The following is a 20,327-nucleotide window of genomic DNA, read 5'->3' on the forward strand; positions in this document are numbered from 1 at the left end:
CGACCACGTGGGGCTTTTTCAGCTCAAATGGAAAACTTCCTTCCTCTGTTTGGTCCGGCTTATTCACTAAGTTTTATTTGTAACCTCCAAATTTTGGCAGCTCCTCCACTTGGACCCTGCAGACGGGGCCTCCTGGCCGGGGCACTGCTGTTGGTTTTGTTTTTGGAGGTGTTTTTTTTTTTTTTAATTATTGCTAGGGGTATATCTTTGTGAGGGCAGAGCACAAAGAGGGCCTTTGGTTCTGTGCAGGGTGCTGGGCAGCCTCAAAACTGAACCGCCTGGCCAGCACATACTGGCACTTTCCACTCTGGAGCCGGACATTTTGTTCCACTGGTGAACTCTGGGAGAGGCTCAGCGAGTGAAAGAGAGATTTAGGGAGAAAGAGAGAGTGAAAGGCTTCACTCTGGAGCCAATTTACACGGTTTTCAGAGGTGATAAATTTTACCTTTGGCCTTTGTTTCCTTCAAATAAGTTGAGCTAACCTCAGGATTTGTTTTAAACCTGTCTGATAGTGTCAGTGTATCTTGTCTTATCTGATTTTTTAGAAGTCCAGTGACTTCTGCTTAAGAATAATTGATCCATGTTATACAAAAGTCACACTTTAATCCCAAACAAGTGCATTTTTCTGTGCACTTTCCTGGAGGCAATCAGAACAATGAGCAGTTTAGTCACAGTCCAAATGAGAATAAAACATACAGCAACAATATAAATAGATACCAAACAGTGAAATGTCTTAGATTCAGCCTGTTAATAGAATCACTCTGGAAGACAATGTAGATATTTGGGACTGTTGTATCAGGACTGCTGAAGACACATCCGCCAGTAGGGCGGAGGCGCCACAGGAAGCTGGTGCGGTGTCGAAACCAGAAGTCTAAGTTGCTGCCTACCACGGCTCTGCGGTAGAAGTTCAGACTGACAGTCTGCAAGGTTGTTGTGGCTGACAGCCGACACACTGCTCACCCTGGCTGTACTCAGAAAAAAGGAAGTAGGAGGGATTCCAGTGCAGCAGGTGAACATGTGACACTGTGCACAGCACTAGTGTGCATGTACTAGGTTTTTATATTGTACAAAAGAGCTATCCCTGGGCTTCTGGCAGTTGTCCACTGACAGTCACCCCACACTGGTCACATGATAGAGGGGGCTGCAGCTTCAATAGGAGCAAACTCTGGTATGAGCAACCTCTCTGACCCTCAGTGATGAACTGCAGGCCAGACAAGGAACAACAGGATCCCCAGTATAAATCATTTACACAATCATAGAAATGAAGGCTCACAGAGGCGGATGTACTGATGACTATACGGAGTCATAAAGGCTTTTTACAGGTTTTTAGAGGAAGGGCTGACTTTAAAATGTTGACTGGCAAGAAGTGTTTTCTCTTCTAAGTTGTTATGTTATGAATTTATTGTAGATCAGACGTTAAAGATCAAAGTGAAATAATGACATCATGAGTTGACCCCCTCAGTCCAGAACCTGCACACTAACACCAGCCCTAAAGGAAGTAGAACTGGGATCGGATGCAACCAAAGCAGCCCAACAAATGAGTAAATAGGAGTTCAGTCAAAGCAGTGGCCTGAGACGAAAGAGAATTCGGTGTCGTTTCCTGTCCTCCGGCTCATCTCTCTCTCTCTCGCAGCCAGGTTGGTTTCCCCTCTGGCAGAGAGAAGGCTAATGGACACATTATCTGCCGGCTTGTCCCTCCGCGGCGATTAGGTGGCTGTGAGGTCATCCCTTCACTTCTGCTCCCATCCACATCAGGGATCTATCATTTCATTACTGCTGTTGGGAAGGAGGGGGAAAGGCCAAGGCATCTATCATCCCTCCATCCATCTATCCCTCCTTTAATTCATCTGCTTCTTCTGTTCAGTGTGAGACTCTACCATGCAGGAGAAATGTACAGATGGTGGGCAGAATAAGAGATTTTCCTGTATTATTCAGAAGGAAATTTAACTATTTATTCAGAGGTCCTAATTGTAATTATTTCATTATTTCAACTATTATTATATTACAGTAAAATTAACTTTCTTTTTTTTGTTTCTGGTTATCGAATGGCCAGTGACAGCTTTTTATATAATTTCTATGCTGATGATACCATGTTCTACTACTCCTCTCAAACAACCCTATCTGCTCCAAATCTCAGACAGGTCTTCAATGCACCATAAAATTAAGAGTAATGACCACCTAACTTCTTTGAACATGCTCCATACGTCAGTCAGTGGTACGGCAGCTTTGCAATATGTCACATTAAAAAGGTTAGAAGCTATCTGAGTATGCCACTCAAGAGCTTATACATGCACTGGTCATATCTGGCCTTAACTACTGTAACACTCATTAATTTCAGTTCACTAAAGCTTGCTTTCACACATAACGCACGTTCACTTTAATCTTCAAATTAATTATGACTCGTCCGGCCATTACTGCAAAGCAGGGATCAGTCCAAGCTTTTCTTCTGTGTGGTCTGTTGGTGGTCGGATGAGTTACCACACTGGTAAACAGAATGAGTCTCTGTCTTCAAAATTCATTTGAAGACCTGCCTTATCCAGGAGTACTTACCTGATATGCACACTCTCTCTTGATCGTTCTAGCTGTTTCTCCATTTGCTAGGCGTGTAGACGTAACTTAACGCACACATAAGCGCTAAGCACTTGTATGAAGTGGAACATGGAACTGAATGTCGAAGCACTTATTCTCAAAAGCTTCTTCTCGATGTCCTGTGGCTTGGATTTTACCTCATTTGTACATCACTTTGGACGAAATTAATAAATGTAAAGGTAGGTGTAAGTCCATTCAGGTTCACCTTGAACCATCTCAAAGACCGCTAAAGCCCACTGTGCTACTGTGCTTGTTGAGAAGTAAAGAGGCTTTTTTGAAAACATGTTTCTCCAATGTCTGCCATTTGTTTAAAATTGGTAAGGGACTGACTCGTCACCATTCATTTGGGTTATCTGGGTACTAAAAGCTGGCAGCTCTTCGTTGGATAATCTGAAGGACATCTAGGCCTTACAACCATTTACCTTCACTTTAAGGCTTAGAAAAAAAAGTTGACCCTTCTATTGAAAATTATTTGGTATAAAAATCATGGTGTGTGAAAGAGAAAGGGAGAACTAAAGAGCATGTGTGCCTGTGCATTCTCAGCTGTGGTTGTGTGTCTTCTGGAGCTGAGATGTATTGATAACTGCAGGAAGTGGAATCTGATGTTTCACAGCACTGGACGGCTTCACCGGTGACTGTGGAGGCAGAGAGATGTGTCTGGGGTCTGGTGAAGTGGAGGAAGGGGTTTCACAAAGGGGAAGAAGCCAGTTCAAGAAAACATGAAAGGCTGAGAGAGAGCGAGAGAAAGAGAGCGACAAGACAGTGAGACATAACAACTCTGGCTCTGTCCTTGGGCTGAGACTAAACACTGCCTCCCGTCTCGGCTTCTTGTCAGAATACAAACTATGTTCTGTGGAAAATCAAGCAAACCCACAACGTTCTCGCCTATCTCAGACCTGGTGTCTTGTACCATGATATATGCAGATAATGTCTGAGTCTAGATAAAAGGGACCGCAGCACATACCTCAACCTGGTTTAAAAAGCAAATCTATCTCGGCTGACCACTTGTGATTGGATCTAACCTTCCAACTCACATTTGATTATATCTATAAGAAATGTTACCACTTCTAAAAGATAGAAAAATACACATTTACACTTGCCTTACCGCCAGCTGGATGTGCCAGGTATTTTATTATGATCTCCAAAACCATGTCCAAGATTTTCCCAGTATCCCAATCAGCTTTCATCAACTGTGCTTGGGAGATTTCTCGTACTATCCATGGACCACAAATATTTTTGCTTCTGAAAAACGTTCCCATATCTGTGGAAACTATGTTATAGTGTGCCCAGAAATGTTGGTTTCAGTCAAATGTGATGCAGATGATAGTAGCTACTCTGGCTACATCACAAACAAATCAGATGAGAAGTTTCTAGCATGTTGGTGCTCAAACCAATTACTTGATCCAGATAGTATTTGTATTTTAAAGACACATGAAGTGAGCTTCATGTTTGCCTCTGTTGAAGGAAAATAACCTGACTTAATTGCCAATCTTGAAAAAGAAAAGCCTGTGATTTCCTGTGCACAGGCCACAAGTTGGCTTAAATCAGTGCATTGACAGCTAACGTATCAGGAAATCAATATTGTTTCACACTCAAATAGCAGTCAAAGAGAGAGATGTCATGGCAAGCAATGTACCCCAGAGAACAAGGTTCAGTTCACTCTCAGTACAAACAAACACTCAGTATTAATCATAACAAAATAGATATCTGGACTTCATCCTGTAGGACAGAGGCTGGAAGGAGTCTCAGTCCGAGTCAGTAGTCCTTTGCAGAAGGCAGCATCGTTGTTGTGATGTGGTGGGAAAAATGTGATAACACCCCCCCCACTCACTCACTCACTCACACACTCACTCACTCACTCACGTCTGGCTTAGGCCATGTTTAGAAAGACTTTTATTCTGCATGCAAAATACTTTGTACCTCGACAGTTACCACTGCATACATTTCAAGGACTGTGAAATCCTGTCTGAGACTTTTAAAGAGCCACTTTTGTGTTTGTGTGTCCTCAGACTTCCTGGATTGTAAGTCGTTGTCTCATGGTGCTTGAAAATAGAACATGTCTACTACTAACTACTAATGCAGCACTGTATTAAAAAATGGAAGCCTAATGACTGTGTGAACTCTGCCTTTAATCCTCTGCAACGCCACGCAGGCCTCCGGTAGCCATGCCTGGAGAGAGCAAATCGAGGGAGGGGAAATGGAGTGGGAGTGGAGGTGGCGTGGAAAGGTTCAGCTGCAGCCCTGACCTTTGTGTGTGTGTGTGTGTGTGTGTGTGTGTGTGTGTGAGAAGATAATTAAACAGGGCAGACAGATGAGCCTAGTGAGAAGGCTAGAGGTCAGATGGGATAAGTCAGTTTGTCTGCACCCCCCCACACACACACTGACAGCAGACATATATAAAATGGCGTTAGGCTTTATACACAGATGTCTTACTAGTCGAGATATCATTGGCTCAGCATTTCTTTGAAGGAAGTTGCTCAGAATAACGTCTTTGTGCTCGCTGTGGATTGGAGGCAGTTACACACTCCACACATTACCTTGTCTTAGAGATCTACAATTACATTAATTATATGCCAAGGGCTTCAAGAGGTCTATTGTCTGCTCTGTAGGAGTAGAATGAGTGTATGTGCACGTGTGTGTGTGTGTGTGTGTGTCTGGGTGTGTATAGAGAGAGAATGCCTGTGTAGCTGTGTGCATGTGCAGAAATGTGTTCAAATGTGTGTGTGAGTGTCATAAAAAATAAATAGTGTGGACGGTGGGGGAAGGGTGTGAGATATGAAATCAATGGCTTGAGTGGGTGGGGACGGGGGGGTTGGGCCTGGTGGAGGGTTCCTGAACCTGAGAAGCAGGCGTTCGTGCCAGAAGAAGGGATCCCCTTTCAACATATTGTTTTATTTAGCATCTGCATGGCTGCTTCATTTGCCAAAGTGCGGCTGAGATGGATTAATTCAGGAGATTGGTGACTTGGAGGGGAGGAACAGAGCGGCCAGGCTATAGGAAGGATGTTAACCACGTTATAAGCCTTTGTTTCCAACACTTCATTCCTGAGGCGTAAACTGAGCTTACTGAGCCCTACCCCTTCACTGTCTCTGCTAAGACAGACACACACACAGACACACACACACCTTCCACCTCGACTTCCTGACAAGCTGTAGCTGAGGTGTGGCTGCAGTTCACTGACTTTTTCTGTTTCTGCCCAGGCAGCCTAAATGAAAGCTTTCTAATTCTGCTCTCCCCCAGCTGGGTTTAACCCCGCTCCTCAGTCTACACCAGAACCAGCCTAAACTTGCCCTTCACCGAGGAGTTCCACTTCAAATCCAATGATCTCACCCTGCAAACGTCCTATGTTACACTCTCTCCACTAACACCAAATCCTCTTTGAGTTGTATTTTTTGACTGTGGCACACCTGGCCTCACGGCACTTGCTATAAATGGCAAACAGATAAACACAGAGAGGTTATAATGGTCAGTCAAAGTTCAGGACAAAGTTGCGTTGTTGGATCAATAGGGCTGTTCAATCCACCTCCTGATTAATCCAGTTTAAAATTAACCCTTCGTGCCTTAGCATAACTAAGAGCAGCTAGACGTAACTATGAGTCACTGCAGACTAAACAAAAGCAAAGCTCAGAGTGTTTGTTGACTGCCAGGAAGAATCACCTTTTCCGAGAAGACATGCACAAGTCTGCACTGAGTCAATGGCTCATTCATGACTTTGTTCTACAAAAGTAAATGCAGCAAAAGTCTGTGGAGAAAATGCCCTGCATGCAGCAGCATCTGGTGAATTCCTCTCAAAAGTATTTAGTTTTGATGTGACGTGAATTCTTTAAGACTCTTACATCTAAAAATACTCCCTCAGGTGTGAAACTGAAGTAAGGAGTAAACAATAACTATTCTCATTCTCTATTTATTTTGGAGCGAAAATGTACTTCACCAAGTTACCTTGATGGCCTTAGAGCCCACATGTGGGTGGAGAGTGAATAGTCAGTGTTGGACTTAAAATCTTAAAACATTTAGTTGTGATTTAAATTTTTAATTCAAGAGAAGGTTCTGTACAAGTTGTACAAATGCCAAACAAACTAAGGATGAAATGCATCATTACTGTGTTGATCTAATTAGTTTGATACCAGCAAAGGTAAGATGTACAAACATATCCAGTATTCCCATTAGAGACTGTTAGTACGTGCTGGCTACCTCGCTTCTTCGATTGTGTTGGACAGAAGCAGCAATGACACTTCCAGGAAACGCATCTAACAGCCTCAAGAGGGAGGACAGAGGATGGCAGGGGGTGGGGGTCAAGCAATCAGGCCCTAGTCCATGACTCAGGCTCTTTGGGAGCACTGATCATCCAACAGTGGGAGGGGGTGGGGTTGCATTATCACCTTTATCTGTCCCTCAATCACAGATCCACAGCTGATACCCAGCACAAAAGAGGTGACAAAGGCTAGCCAGCGGCCAGCAACCCCCCCCCACCACACACACACACACACCCTCAGAAACACCACCACCACCCTATACTCTCACTACAATACCTCACAGAGCTCCTGGGAGCTGCCCTTCCACATGGCTGAGGCCAAGCCAGTGCAACCCCCACTCGAACCCCCATCCTCTGATAAGTAAATACAAAAAAAAAAAAGCACAACAAGGAGGATTCCCTGTTCCCTGAACCCAGCCTGCCTCCATGATGACAGAAATCACAGCTTAAATCACTTTCCTACTCTCTGTATACTGTATCAAACAACTTACCATGATGGCTGAACAAAATAAAAGTAGATATTTACCTGCCTAGATATTAACTTGGTTGGTATTGGCTCTGAATTTCCTTGACATCATGACAGTGAAGAGAAGCCAGATGGTAAAAAGAGAGCAGGCCAGTGTTGGCTCATGTTAATCCTTTTGTTTTAGCCTTGGAGATCATGCACAGCGCTGTAACTCTGCTGAATTGCTGCATTATTTTGCAGTAATGTGACCGGGAAACAAGTTCCCAAAGCAAAACTAGGATAAATAACAAAGAACATACATTTTTTAAGTGTTTCCTTTGTGTTAAATGAAGCTCTGCGGCACAGCTTCTCTAACATAAAAATCCATCTCTCACCATTATTACCATCCCATCCACTTGACAGAGATTTTGCAAAGCTGCTGAGTTGACTTGGCAGCTTCCTCGGAGGAGGAATCATGCCAGTTTAATCAGAAATAAGATTAGCACAGCTTATTATTAGCTTGCTGTATCTTCCTTCTCTGACTCTACCTGTCCTTCCCAAACTTTGATACGATTAAAGAGACTGAGGAGGAAGCTGTCCACCGGTGGATTGTTGTTCCAACAGTCTGGGACAGACCACTTGCTCTACAGTGACACCATGGGAGGATATTCTAGGCCATGCCTGGTGGATGTTGTGTTACACACTGCCAGTGCATCTGACAAGTCTGTGTATGTGTGTGTGCACGTGTGTGCATTTGCACGCGATTCTGTCTGCTTGAGTATTCATTATAAGACTCAGGAGACATTGCGGGGGTGGGATCTGGGTGTTGTGTGGATGTCTGTGCTCGTGTCTGTGTGTAGACTGTAGAGCGAGTGTGTGGTTGGGGGTGGGGATGGTGGGGAGCATCACCGTGGGAGACAGGCAGATGGGGATGGAAATGAGTAGGCAGTGAGCTCATGCTAATCTCCTCCTACAGCTCCTACAGCTGATCCAGGCACAGAACAAGCACGCACAACTGCAGACCATACAGTCAACCAGCCCCACGCACAAGCACACACCAAACATGACGGAGGATTGTGCTGCTTTTCAAATTTTCCCTGTGTCAAGTGCACATTTTTGGAAATAACAGGTTCACAAACTCACCTGAGAGCACCTCTCATCACAAAGTGCATTAATGTCATTACATGATGCAGCCATATCACACACACTGCGGCCTGAGGGAGTTGCTCAGCTGCACCCGATTGGCCATGCTTAAAAAAAGAGGCAAGGGGTGAGGTGGGTCACCTCTTTATTTGGGGAGGGAAAGGTCATGTGGTGCTGGCTGCTATTCCAAACATATAGGTGCACAGGGAAAAATAGATGAGGGGGTGGGGCAACTTCAGAGGCCGACACTGCTGTCACATACAAAGGGTTCTCCTGGGCTGACGCAGCACAAGTAAACCCCCCAAAAAAAGCCACACTGGCAGTGATTTTCCTTTAATTCTCACTTATTAAATCTACAGCTCTGTTCCCATTAATCACAAAGCCACAAGTGCTGACAGTAGATTAAAAAAGACAGCGAGACAAAACAATCACTGGTACTTTAAGCAATACACATTCTACATGGTTATGATTCCTTTCTCCAGATATGATCCCTCTCAACACTTCATATACACGTGGGAAAATATCTGAGAGCTCACTTTAGCTCTGTCATAGTGCAAATCCAAGCCTCCACGTCAAAACAAATAGATAACAGCACTGCACTTAGATATCACATGGACGTTTATCATGCGTTCAATCCATATACACATGGTGGAGGAGCTGCTCCTTCCAAATGCACATTCCAACCTCACCAACTGAGAACAGCTGTGACGTGCAGATGGGACGCAAGGCTAGGACTTAACCAACTTGGTCACCAAATCAAGTTAAACTTCCCAATTTGGACCAATTGTAAAAGTCTTTATGTAGCTTGAAGCTTTCAGCTATTTGCCAGATACAAAAAATGCTAATACAGCTCGAGTCTGATCTCCACGTCTGAGCATCAGGGATTGATCCCCGCTAAAGAAGCTGCAGGACAAGTTAAAGGATGTGAAAGGTTAGAGGGTGGTGTTAAGTGTAGTTAAGGCAACAGCTGGGCTTACAGCGCCCATGTGTGTTGATGAATATTTCAAAAACCATCTCATTAAATAAAAACACTCGGGCTCACTGCCTACAGTCACCTACCATCAATATTGAATGGCCACAAAAAATTACAGCGTCATCCACAAGCCAACGACCAAGCCTGACTTCCAGTTTCACCATCTGACCGAGGAGGAGCTTCTTTTCCACGCAACACCTGGAGGAGGTCAGTGGGTTTTTCCTTCCGTGCCGCTCTCACAATAATCCCAATGAGACCCATTCAAGGTCTTTTAAAGACTTAGGAACAGCCCATATAAGCTGAGCGTGCTTGTTATTTTCACACTTTATCGGAAGGCTATGAATATTCTTACGTGAATTTCATGCTCTTGGCATGGAGCCAAGCATGCATTTGCTCTGATGGTTGCGTGTTTCACTTTGACAGTCATCTAGTTAAGTGTCAACCAGGAATGGTGACAGTAGCTCCTGCTCCCCCCCATCTTCTTTCAGTTAACCAGCTCCAGCCAGGTAAGTTTGTTAGTTATTTATTTAACTGTTCCAGCGTTCCTGTCTAGGTTCTGCAGCACTCAGTTGGCCGCTCTGTCCATTTATTACATTATATTGGATGGAAAAGCCTCGTGGACAAAGGAGACGGGGTAAGGTTCTGGCAGATGGGGTGGTGGACACAACAGTTGGCAAGGAGGTCTTAAAATTCTTGTTGCCCCAGAAAGAGACTATTTGTCAGCAATGGCTGCAACGTCTGATGTTGAAGTCTGACAAAAATGTGTTGGGTAAGAGGTTTGAAACCACTATAAGTCTGCAATGTCATCTAAATTAAGAACTGGTTAATAAAGTTTAGTTTGTTAATGCATCCGAACTTTAATCTCTAACTTTCAGTAGAACAGATTTTCAGGTCAGAACCGGCTGAATTGGTTTTATTATTATTTTTATTATTATACTAAATGCTACTTGGCGGTTCTTAATACTCTATTCTGCAGACACACTTGGTCATCACCAAAAACCAAAAACAACAGGGAAATACTGAGTTTCGATACTGGGTGTTAATTACAGGGGTCTGAAAGAAACCCTCCCTGCACAGTTTAAAACATTTCACAACATTGGTTTATATAGAAAACTTAAGGTTTTACATTATGAAAGCACATAAGATTAGCACATACTAAATACTGAAATAAACACACAAGCTGGTCACGGCTTGGCCTGTCAAGTGACTGTAAGGTCAGACTCCTACAACACACACTGTTTTCTTTAAGCTTTTATACCTTGCATACAATAAAGTAGCAACAAGGAAAATCCCCTTTGTTCGCAGAATTTTAAAGGCTTGGAAATAAACAGCTTCTGGCAGAGAGACATGCTGCATGAAAAGAATCACTGCACTTAATTCATTTTCCGCTTCTACCTCAATGCCAGCCATTTGAAAAATTTTCCAACACAACAAGCTTTAGAATACCTGCGATGCTCTGCTACTCGCTCTGCCCTGCTCATGCGTTGTAGTGCTTTTGGTTGTGGTGGAAACACAGGCCACGACAGATGTTTTAAGGCACATCAAGACCTTTCGGGTTTTTCATCACACATACAGAGAACAGTCGCTATTCACTACAAGTTTTTTTCCAAAGAGGAAGAAAAGAGCAAAATATTATTTCTTGTAATGGGGGGAAAAAAATGAAAGCATTTCGAAAAAGTGGCAGCATATGTGGAAAGCAATTAGGAAACGTTTCAGCACATAAACTCAACTGCTAAACACCGTCGATTTAATTGACTTTCATTTGTAAATTACATTCAAAATAATTAAAAAGGTGCCCTAGTTTGTGAAGAACGGTTTTTCTCTGAATGCAGCAACAGATCGACCCCAAATGTATATTTGTTCACTTCAGATGAAAATGTGTGTCGGTCTGTCGCTCTGGTTTAAATGAGCTGGAGAAGTGATGGAGTCTCCACTCACACTTGACGTAAAGACACATGAATGTCAATATGGCATTGATCATTCCTTCAGTAACATGTCCTGTTATCCTTTAACTGACAGGCAGCCTGAGCCGGCTATATGACTCAAAGCTCTAAATACCAACTGTATATTCTACTATTTGACAGACAAAAGAACATCCAAACAGAAAATGCAGCACTGACTCTAAAGCACCCACGCAATCAGGAAACAATGAAGCTCTGTGCAAAACTTTTGCAAATGTCACGTTTTGCCAAACATCCATAAAAATAGAATTAAAATATTCTCTCAGCTGCCATTTAAATGCACAGCTACCAGCTGTTGTCCTGTCCACTGTGTGGACATGGCTGGCTGTCAGCAGGCTTAGCCAACACTGCGCCTTGCATATGAAACAGGACGTGGGCCTATATTCCCTTGGGGAGTTCACTTCCTCTGAGCCCCCAGCACCACCAGTGCCCCACCTCCCTCCTGAAACAAGCAACCCCTTCAGCTGGAGGCCAGATATCCCGAGCAGCAGTGAGGGCTTCTTAAGGGTGGGGGAGGAATGTTGTGGAAGTAAAAGCTGAACTTTTAGCTCCTGCTATTAGAGACCAAAATATGTGAGTGCAAGGCCGTACGACCAGATATGAAATGACAAAAATTCAGTTTCCTTCTAACGTTTCAGGCCGTCACGGTCCAGTGTTATAACAGTCAGTCAGCATGTTTTTTACAATGAGACACAGGATAAAGCAGCTGCAGGAATGTGCTGGGTGTCAGCACAGTAACACAGCATATGTGGAGCGTAAATAGAAAATGTCTTCATCCCGGCTTTATTGTTCTCTTTGCATTCTTCACTCACATCGTTCTCTAAATAAATCACTTCCCACCACATCCAAATGAAAATTAACCACTAACGGGGAGTCTGGGCTTTCCTTACTGTTTTCATTGTTGGACTATAAGGACAGACGTGCATGGTGGCTGGTTCCATTCAAGCCCAGTCATGAGTGTTTTCATACTGTATAAGATTGAGCAAAACATCTCCACCTCTCTGAAGTAGTGGCAGGTCAGGAATGTAAGCACAGACTCACTGTCTGTCTGCTTCTCATGAGCATTCATCTGATAAAGATTAAAAAAAAACGCCTTACCCAATTTAACAACGTCAACAAATCTATTCTGAGTCATTTCCAAAACTATAGTAGCTGTTGAAAACTTGGACACAGACTTATAGGATCGTTGCCACCGTCTGACATATTTTTGCTGGTTTTGAACCAAGCGTGAGTCAAGCTTGAGCTGGCTCGACAGCAAATGCCCCCTCCACCCTCTGCCCCCAATTCTGTCTCTCATATCTCCTTTAAACAGACGGTCTGTGCAGAAATCACATCATCTTGAGAGTGAATTATAAAGTTAGCAACATACTAAATCTGCAGCCGCAATCCTTATCTAAACATCCTGATGCGGAAAGCCACTGATTACATGTGCCACCCACATGTGTACCAGCCAGAAACCAAAAGACTTACAGCCAAGGGCTGGCATGAGCAACTGTAAGAAGCTCTCCACACCCAGCACATAAACCAACCTAAACAATTCAATACTTCAGTGCATTTGCTCATTTCTGCAGCAAACGACTGCTGTGGCTCACATCCTCCAAGATACGAACAGAGAATTAAGTTTTACTGCAAACTCACGCTTCTTTTACAAATGCAGTCGTTCTGCAGAAAGTGAAAAGCTGTCTGTGATTCAGACGTACGCATGTGTGTGTCTCAGAGGGAAGCTCTCAAAAGAGAGTCTGCAAGGAGGGAAGTGCGGCAATATCACTTCCTGTGTCTGTCTGTATGCGAGACTGCTGCTAACACTTTTGTAACACCCTCATTAATATTCACAGAGACGCCCAGTTCCTTGGCTGACAGCACAGAGATGATGGCATTTTCTCATGTGCTGAAAGGTAGAAGGCAGCGCTGCTCCGTCTAGCACTTTGCCTCACCTCCTCCAAGAACACTTTCAAAGCGCCTCGGCTCTGCTGAAATGTGCTGACAAAGTGGAGCTATGTTGCCATAAGTCTAGAAATATTCCGCAACTCCTACACAGCATGTATTCGCTCATTAGCGTTTGTTGAAACAGGGTACTTGAGGAAAAAAAGGAGGAGGAGTCGAATTAAAAAGCAGGGTAGAAGCTCAAATGAGCCGTGGGCTTAACACTCTGGTGCCCCGTCGGCACTTATAAAAATAGAAGAGGCCCCTGAAAGTAGGGGTCCTTGAGGTGTGCCCACTCGAGTCTGAATGAAAGTGTGTGCCAAGAGTGGGTATTCACCATGCATGGCAGGACTTTGGCACTCTCCAGGACTTCAAGGGTCTCCCCGATTTCTCCGTCTTTGTCCGATTCCTCTGAAAGAAGCCTCAGAGGAGGACTGGGGAGAAGTTGCTTGTAAACACTTCTGCAGTTGCTTTCTGTGCCTCCTCAACAAGTGTGCTGCCCTCAGAGGTCCAGTCTGGTTTCAATCAGAACAGACTAAAAAGTAAGTCAGAGGGGTCGCATGAGCGTTTAGAGGTGAGGTGGGTGGTTGGCCTGGGGTAGGTGGATGTTTTGAGGGGGATGGGTCCAATGTTTGCTGAATGCTCTCCTTTGTTGGGATCATATTATGTTTCCACCACAATACTTCTAAACCCTGCTTCATCAGCTCCATTCATGTGTAACAGTTCATGCAAATGGCCGCACTGGCCTTTTTTTTCTAGAAGTGAAGTGGGGGTGGGATTCTTTTTAATCAGTCTACCACCCAACTACCCTCTCTGTAAACTCCTGCCTGCACAGATTATAATCCCTTCATACAGCTTTACTGTCAGACCAAAAAAGCAAAGCTGGGGGGGGAACCATGAAAACAGATTCAGCGTCTAAACGACTTCATATGGTTAAAAGTATGTGCTCGCAAACACCACAGGAAACATGCCGAGCCAAACATGCATGAATGTTGTAAGTCACAGCTATCGCAAGTCAAAGGAGAAACAGATGATGAGGATAAAACCTCGGAGAAAAAAAAGAAAAGTCTACAGGACTGATAACAGAGCTGATTAAACCACAGGAAGCCAGACGAACACGGTGTACATTTAAAATGACACATAAGAGAGTGTGTGTGTGTGTGTGTGTGTGGAAGGAAAAAGGAAATTCCATTTAATCTGAAGTAGGGAAGAATTATTTCCTCGGTTACATCTGAATGTGTTTAATCTACATACACCCCCTAACTGCTGTTTACTGCCCACTGAGGCATTTGTTGGTAAATGAGATTGTATTTACAGTGCAGACCAATAAAAGTGGGGCTGAGAGGTGTTTCACAAGCAAATAATGGTTTTATTGCCACCAGAGGCGTTTTGTTGTCACTGCTGGATGAGGTCCAATTAGTAACAATCTGGCAATGATGACCAAATAGTGAGTGGTTTCTCAACAGGAGGGGCTCTGTGACCCCCCCTACAGGCATCCACATCGGATTTAGGTGCAGATGAATTTTGGAACTCTGCTATATGTATTCTGTCTAGTGGTCAGTGCTGGGACACCTTTAAAGTCCATGTAGGAGGTCAGACTGCTGCATGGAGCTGCTGCTGCTGCTGTAGGTGGGATTTTATTTTAAAGTTATCTCTGAGGCTGTGATGCACCTGAACACAACATGAGGGATGAGCGGTTCTAATAAGTCACTGCACAAACTGAGGCTGAAGTCAAAAAGTAGAAGAGAGCTGAGGCTGCAGCAGAGACCGACTCACCCTGGATGATGCTTTCCTCTTGTACTTGTTGGCGAAGTCGAATTTCTCCTTGATCTCGTCCAGGAGCTGCTCCAGACGGGCTTTCTCCTCTTTCCCCGTGTAATCCTGGCCCAGGAGGATGTACGCCCTCCAGTTGGCCGAGTCGAAGCCCCAGTGGCAAGTCCTGTTCTCCTGCGCCTTGTGGCTGTGCACCACGAACTTGTGGGTCGGGTACATGAGTCTGCAGTCCATGCACTGGATGCACGCTGCGTTGGGGCTGCTGTACAGCTCCGGCACGAACAAGCCCTTGCACTTGCCGAAGCACTCGTGGTAGACTTTGAAGCTCCTCTCGGTGAGCTCCAGCTCCAGCGTGCCTCCGCTCAGCTCCTTCTTGCAGCGCGGCGGGTAGGCGCCTCCGTAGATCAGGGCGTTGCACAGCCGCTCGGCGTCGGTCTTGGTGATGAGGCCGCAGGACGGCGCCGAGAAGGGCAGGATCCCCATGACTTTGAGGATCTCCAGCTGGTCCGCCGTGCACCGGGAGCAGTAGATGTGCAGCTCGTCGCACACCGAGTTGATCTGCTGCAGGGTGAAGTCCCGCAGAACCGTGTTGAGGATCTGCGGCAGGCACAGGCGCTTCTCCCCGCCGACCACGAAGCACGAGATGGTCTCCCCCTCCAGCACCGTCTCGCACCTCTCCGTGGAGCGGTCGGACGGGATGAACAGCGGGCCCGGCATCACCGGCTGCGGCAGATGCTGTAGAACCGGCTCGGGCTCCTTCCCGTCCTTCTTGAAGAGGAGCTCATGTTGCCAACGGGCAGAGAAAGCGGCCGGTCCGCCCAGAGAGCTCATAGAGCTGAGGTGAAACTGCTTCAGAGTTTGTTGCAGTCCCGGATGAGGTTGGAAGCTCTGCCGACTTAGAGTCTCCATGTTTTTCCTGCAACTTTAGAAGCGTAAATCCTTCGCGTCGTCGACCGGGAATCACAAGGAAGTCTCCGTGCGTGAAGCTGGTAAATCCACGGGGTCCCAGAACTGAGCGAGACGTCGAAGCGCTTCATCAAACATCCAGTGAAAAGTCCCACACGGCGAGTTCGCAGGCGGCTCCCCGAGACTAGTGAGTGAGCTCCGGCCGGTCGCTCCCTGCAGCGGCTCGCCGACTGTCCATGCCTGAAGGAGCCGCTCTCCAAGAGTCCGCACGGGAGAAAAGTTCCGGTCGTCGAAGTCCAGAACGAACCGGGCGACACTGAAGCAACCGGGGGGGGGTGAGAGTCGATCGAATCCTTATTTGAGGTTCTTTCCGCTGTCGAGGACCGCAGCTCCGCTCCGTCTGCCCCCGCAGTTCACTCTGACTGTGCAGAGATGAGAAGTCTGAGAGCCAGCCTGCTCACGCTGCCCCCCCCCCTCTCTCTCTCTCTCTCCCCGTCTCTCTCTCTCTCTGCGCCCCCTCCCTCGGTGTTTGTGTGTCTGGCTCAGTCATTGAATCCCGGCCAGGAATGTGAGTGACTCTGCAGGCAGGCCGGGCTCTTCCAGGAACAAGCCGTCACCCCCCCCCCCCCCTCCACCTCCACTGGCCTGCAGAAGAAGAAAGTAGGGAAGGAAAGGGGCGACGCGTGCTGCGTTCAAAGCCGTGGGAAACGGCACTTTCTCATAGAAACTAAGTTACTAAATCCATTTGTAGCTTTACTGGAGCATTTCACTTAAATACAATAAAAAAAAAAAAACACGTCAAATGTGCAAATTATTGCACATTGTTCTCTTCCAGCTTCCTCTAATTGACAGCTTTTGTCATTTAAATAAAACTCTCACACACTGTGAAGTCCTCTGGCAACATTTTGTGGCATAATTAATTAATTAATTATACCTAAAGTATTAGGTACATTATAAATATAAATAGCTGATAATAAAACAACAACAGAAGACAATAGTTTTACATATCTGTGCTGATTCTTCTGTCACGCTGTTCATTTACTTTTACTTATGACTGACTTTTTTAAACACTTTGCAATTTTTTGTTTTATTTGATGTAACACCAATAGGTCTTGCATCACTGAAACCAGACAGTCAGTCCTCACTGACTTGTAGTTTGCTTTAAATTAATAAATCAAGAATTCATTTATACCAGGAGGCGTTGGAATTATTTTGAAGGAAGCATGCCTATTTGCAATAGCCTACACATTTTTCCACTTATTGACTGCATTTGAAATCAACATGGAGTTTTCCACGTTGCACAGACAAAACTGTTGACGTCAACGTCAGAAATGTGGTCATTCATAAGATGAGATCTGAGAGGAACGGCGTTTCCACACAGGAAGTTAATATTTACTATATTTCCCATGGGCCGTGAATGTAGCATAAGAACAGAGATTGTTTGGACCGCAGAGAGAGATGGAGGGGATGGAGGGGATGGGTGGTGTTTTGCGAGACAATACAAATTTAGCTTTGGAAGGGGAAACGCAAATTGTACGACTGACTGCGGTTTATTTATTTTCCCTTCTGCTCGAATGTGTTAAAATTGTTTGGCAAGTAGTGGCGAATAAACAAGTTTCATGTGTTGGCGACCTTGAGAGACAATCTTGCTAATGAAATGATGAGAGGAGATTTGTTTTTGTGTTTGCTCTTCACATATCTAGTTATTAGGAAGTGTTGGTGGAAGCACAGTCAACAAAAATAAGCTGTTTTTTTTATTCATTCCATTCTTTCCATTTCATTTAGGTTGGTTTGGCTTTATACTGTAGAAGCAGTGCATTGTCACAGTGTTTTAATGTTTCAATTATCATTAGATTTGATAACCTATAAGACTATTAATCTAATAATGATGCTTGATTTTCTGATTTTCCAGGATGAGTAAATGTTCAGTTCTGTCTTCGCTCTGTCTGAAATGACTTGCACAGTTGTGTCTCTGCAGGCACATGTGCAGAGGAAACGCTTTGACACTATCTCTGTGAATCTTATTTTAGACCGTGAAGAAGATACAGTAAAGGAGAAGTAAGATTTAACCCCGGTGCTTCAAACTGCAGGAGGTCATGTGTCCAGAAGCAAGTTCAACTGCAGCTGTAAAAGGGATGGAACAGTTTGCTGCTCCTGTGGCGTCCCCTAGCCAAACCCTGCTGTAACTGCAACATGATGGCGGGGGGCAAGATCTGGAAGGCTCTTCAGGCCAGCACAGAGTCTGGAGAGCAGATGGAATATTACATTTGTAAATGCACGTATAAAATACTGCAGGCAATCCCTCTATTAAATATTCGTCCATAATAAGCTGTGTAAAACTGTCACAATACCAGAGTGGGTGTCGCTGCTCCTGGTTGTTCATTAATCTAATTAAGTGATGTTTATAATTATCCTCAGGTCTTGAGGATTCATTTATGAATGCATTTAGGTGCAGTGTGTTGCTTTTTCCCACAGTTCAGGCTGTTTAGTGAGAACTGATAATGGTACAGTTTTACCAGCTGAGTTTTTAGTCCTGCAGGTTTTTGAACGAAGGCAAACTCATCAGTGTCCACAGAGTTTAACATGTTTACAGGTGTTTCGTGTTCTGTGTCTTTAAGCTTTCTCCATCTTTAAGGTGTGATAATGGGTTTGTCCATAAATGATTTGTCCACTTGTGGCTACTGTAATACAGTATCCTGCTGCAAACTATACGATATGTTGTAGGTTTACTAACAGGCATGTGGTGTTTTTTATGTATGGTTTCAATTATTTCTATGGCTACACACACTTGGAACCTCACCATCACCTCACAAGAGATGAATTACCCAACTGGTCAATTGTCTTTTAAGGTTTTCAGATGTTATAATGAGCTAATTGCAAATATTTTCTCAATACTTATTTGAATGTCAGTGATTTTGACCTGTTTTTTAAATAGTATAGGCACTTTAAGAGATACAAAGTCCTGGGAGCAATATCTTTCATTTCAGCTGGAACTACTGACAGCGATAAAACCATTTCCTGTTCATTTGATTCAGGCAGATAACCTGTGTGAGACTATCATGGTCCTAACCAGAGTCATATACCTGAATCAGAATGTGGTTAGCCCAACCTAGCCTAGCTTAGCATAAGGCATATTATTTAGTTTATGTAAATGCAACAGTGGTTTGTGGTTTGAACCACAGCTTAATGTTTTGTGGTGAACAGCAAGAGCATCCATGTGTCAAGGTGAGGTTGGCACGCTTGGTGGCATTCTGTCTGAACCAAAACCAAAACCTGTGCTCACCGACGAACAAGCTGGTTATACATGCAAAGAGACTGCTAAACTAAGCTAACCACATCAGACTCCGGCAGTGTACCTGACAGAGTCATTTCAGAGTATCTGAATATGTTATGTTACTAAAACCCCAAAGTGCGTCAAGCAGTGCTCAGGGATGGTTCCAGCTACAGGCTGATTGGAGGCTGATAATACTACACTGACATACTGCTCCACTCTCGCTCCACACAGTCTCATCCGTGGTCACTATTGACTTGCATTCCTTCAATTTGTTGCCGTTCTCTCTGCTGGAGCTTTTACACATTCTCCTTCACCACATTCACACCGTCTACCTAGCGTCAACATGTAGGTCTTGCTCGATGTTTTGCTTGATTGCTTGAATTCTTTCTTCTTGACCCCAACCACTGCATTGCTTTAATCATCGCAGTTCAGTGCACATGCAAGTACAGTACAAGCTATTTTGGAAACGCCTCTCCGTCGCTGTGTTTAGGAAAGCTCTGGACTCCAGGACTTCACAGCTGGGAGAGGAAATCAAGGCAACCTGCTATTTTCACACCTCCCCATTCACTGTGTAATGCTAATAAGACTGTCAATTGGTACGTTTTGGAAAACTACAACAATTAATAGTCTCCATTAGTTGTTTCTCCCTGCTTTCATTTTTTTTTAAGCAAACCTTACAAAACCTCAGTTGAGGCAGATGATCCTGGTTCTGCTGGAGGTTTCTTCCATTAAAGGGAGTTTTTCCTCTCCACTGTCTCCTGGTGCTGCTCAAGAGAGATTTGTTGTTGGTGTCAAGACCAAATTCCATCAATATATTAGCAATATGAAGAAATCTTCACTCAGATGGGCTCCTTCTGTAGGACAAAAGAAACCCTGAAAGACTAAAAACGACTTGGAGCTGAAAGTTAGAGAAAATCTGGCCAAGATGAATGCATGTTTCAGGGAAGCTCAACATGTTGCCAAGTGAAATGATGGAGGGAACTCACTGCGGCCTCATGTTCCACAGGGAACAAAAAGAATTACGGTAAGTAAGTAAATAAGCAACTGGTGCTTTGTTGATGTAATACTTAAAGACCAGTGTCCTAACT

General features: G+C 44.5%; 1 protein-coding gene across 1 annotated transcript in view; it reads right to left on the minus strand.

The window, feature by feature from the left end:
• Positions 1 to 16,399, minus strand: part of skia (v-ski avian sarcoma viral oncogene homolog a) — a 62,837-nt gene extending 46,438 nt beyond the window's left edge. The window contains exon 1 of the mRNA XM_026367846.1: positions 15,063 to 16,399. Coding sequence (XP_026223631.1) covers positions 15,063 to 15,968 — 906 coding nt within the window. The 5' untranslated portion in view covers positions 15,969 to 16,399. The remainder of the gene's footprint in view (positions 1 to 15,062) is intronic.
• Positions 16,400 to 20,327: the final 3,928 nt, after the last annotated feature.

The sequence above is a fragment of the Anabas testudineus genome, chromosome 7, assembly GCF_900324465.2.
Source record: "Anabas testudineus chromosome 7, fAnaTes1.2, whole genome shotgun sequence".
Classification (NCBI taxonomy): Eukaryota; Metazoa; Chordata; class Actinopteri; order Anabantiformes; family Anabantidae; genus Anabas; species Anabas testudineus.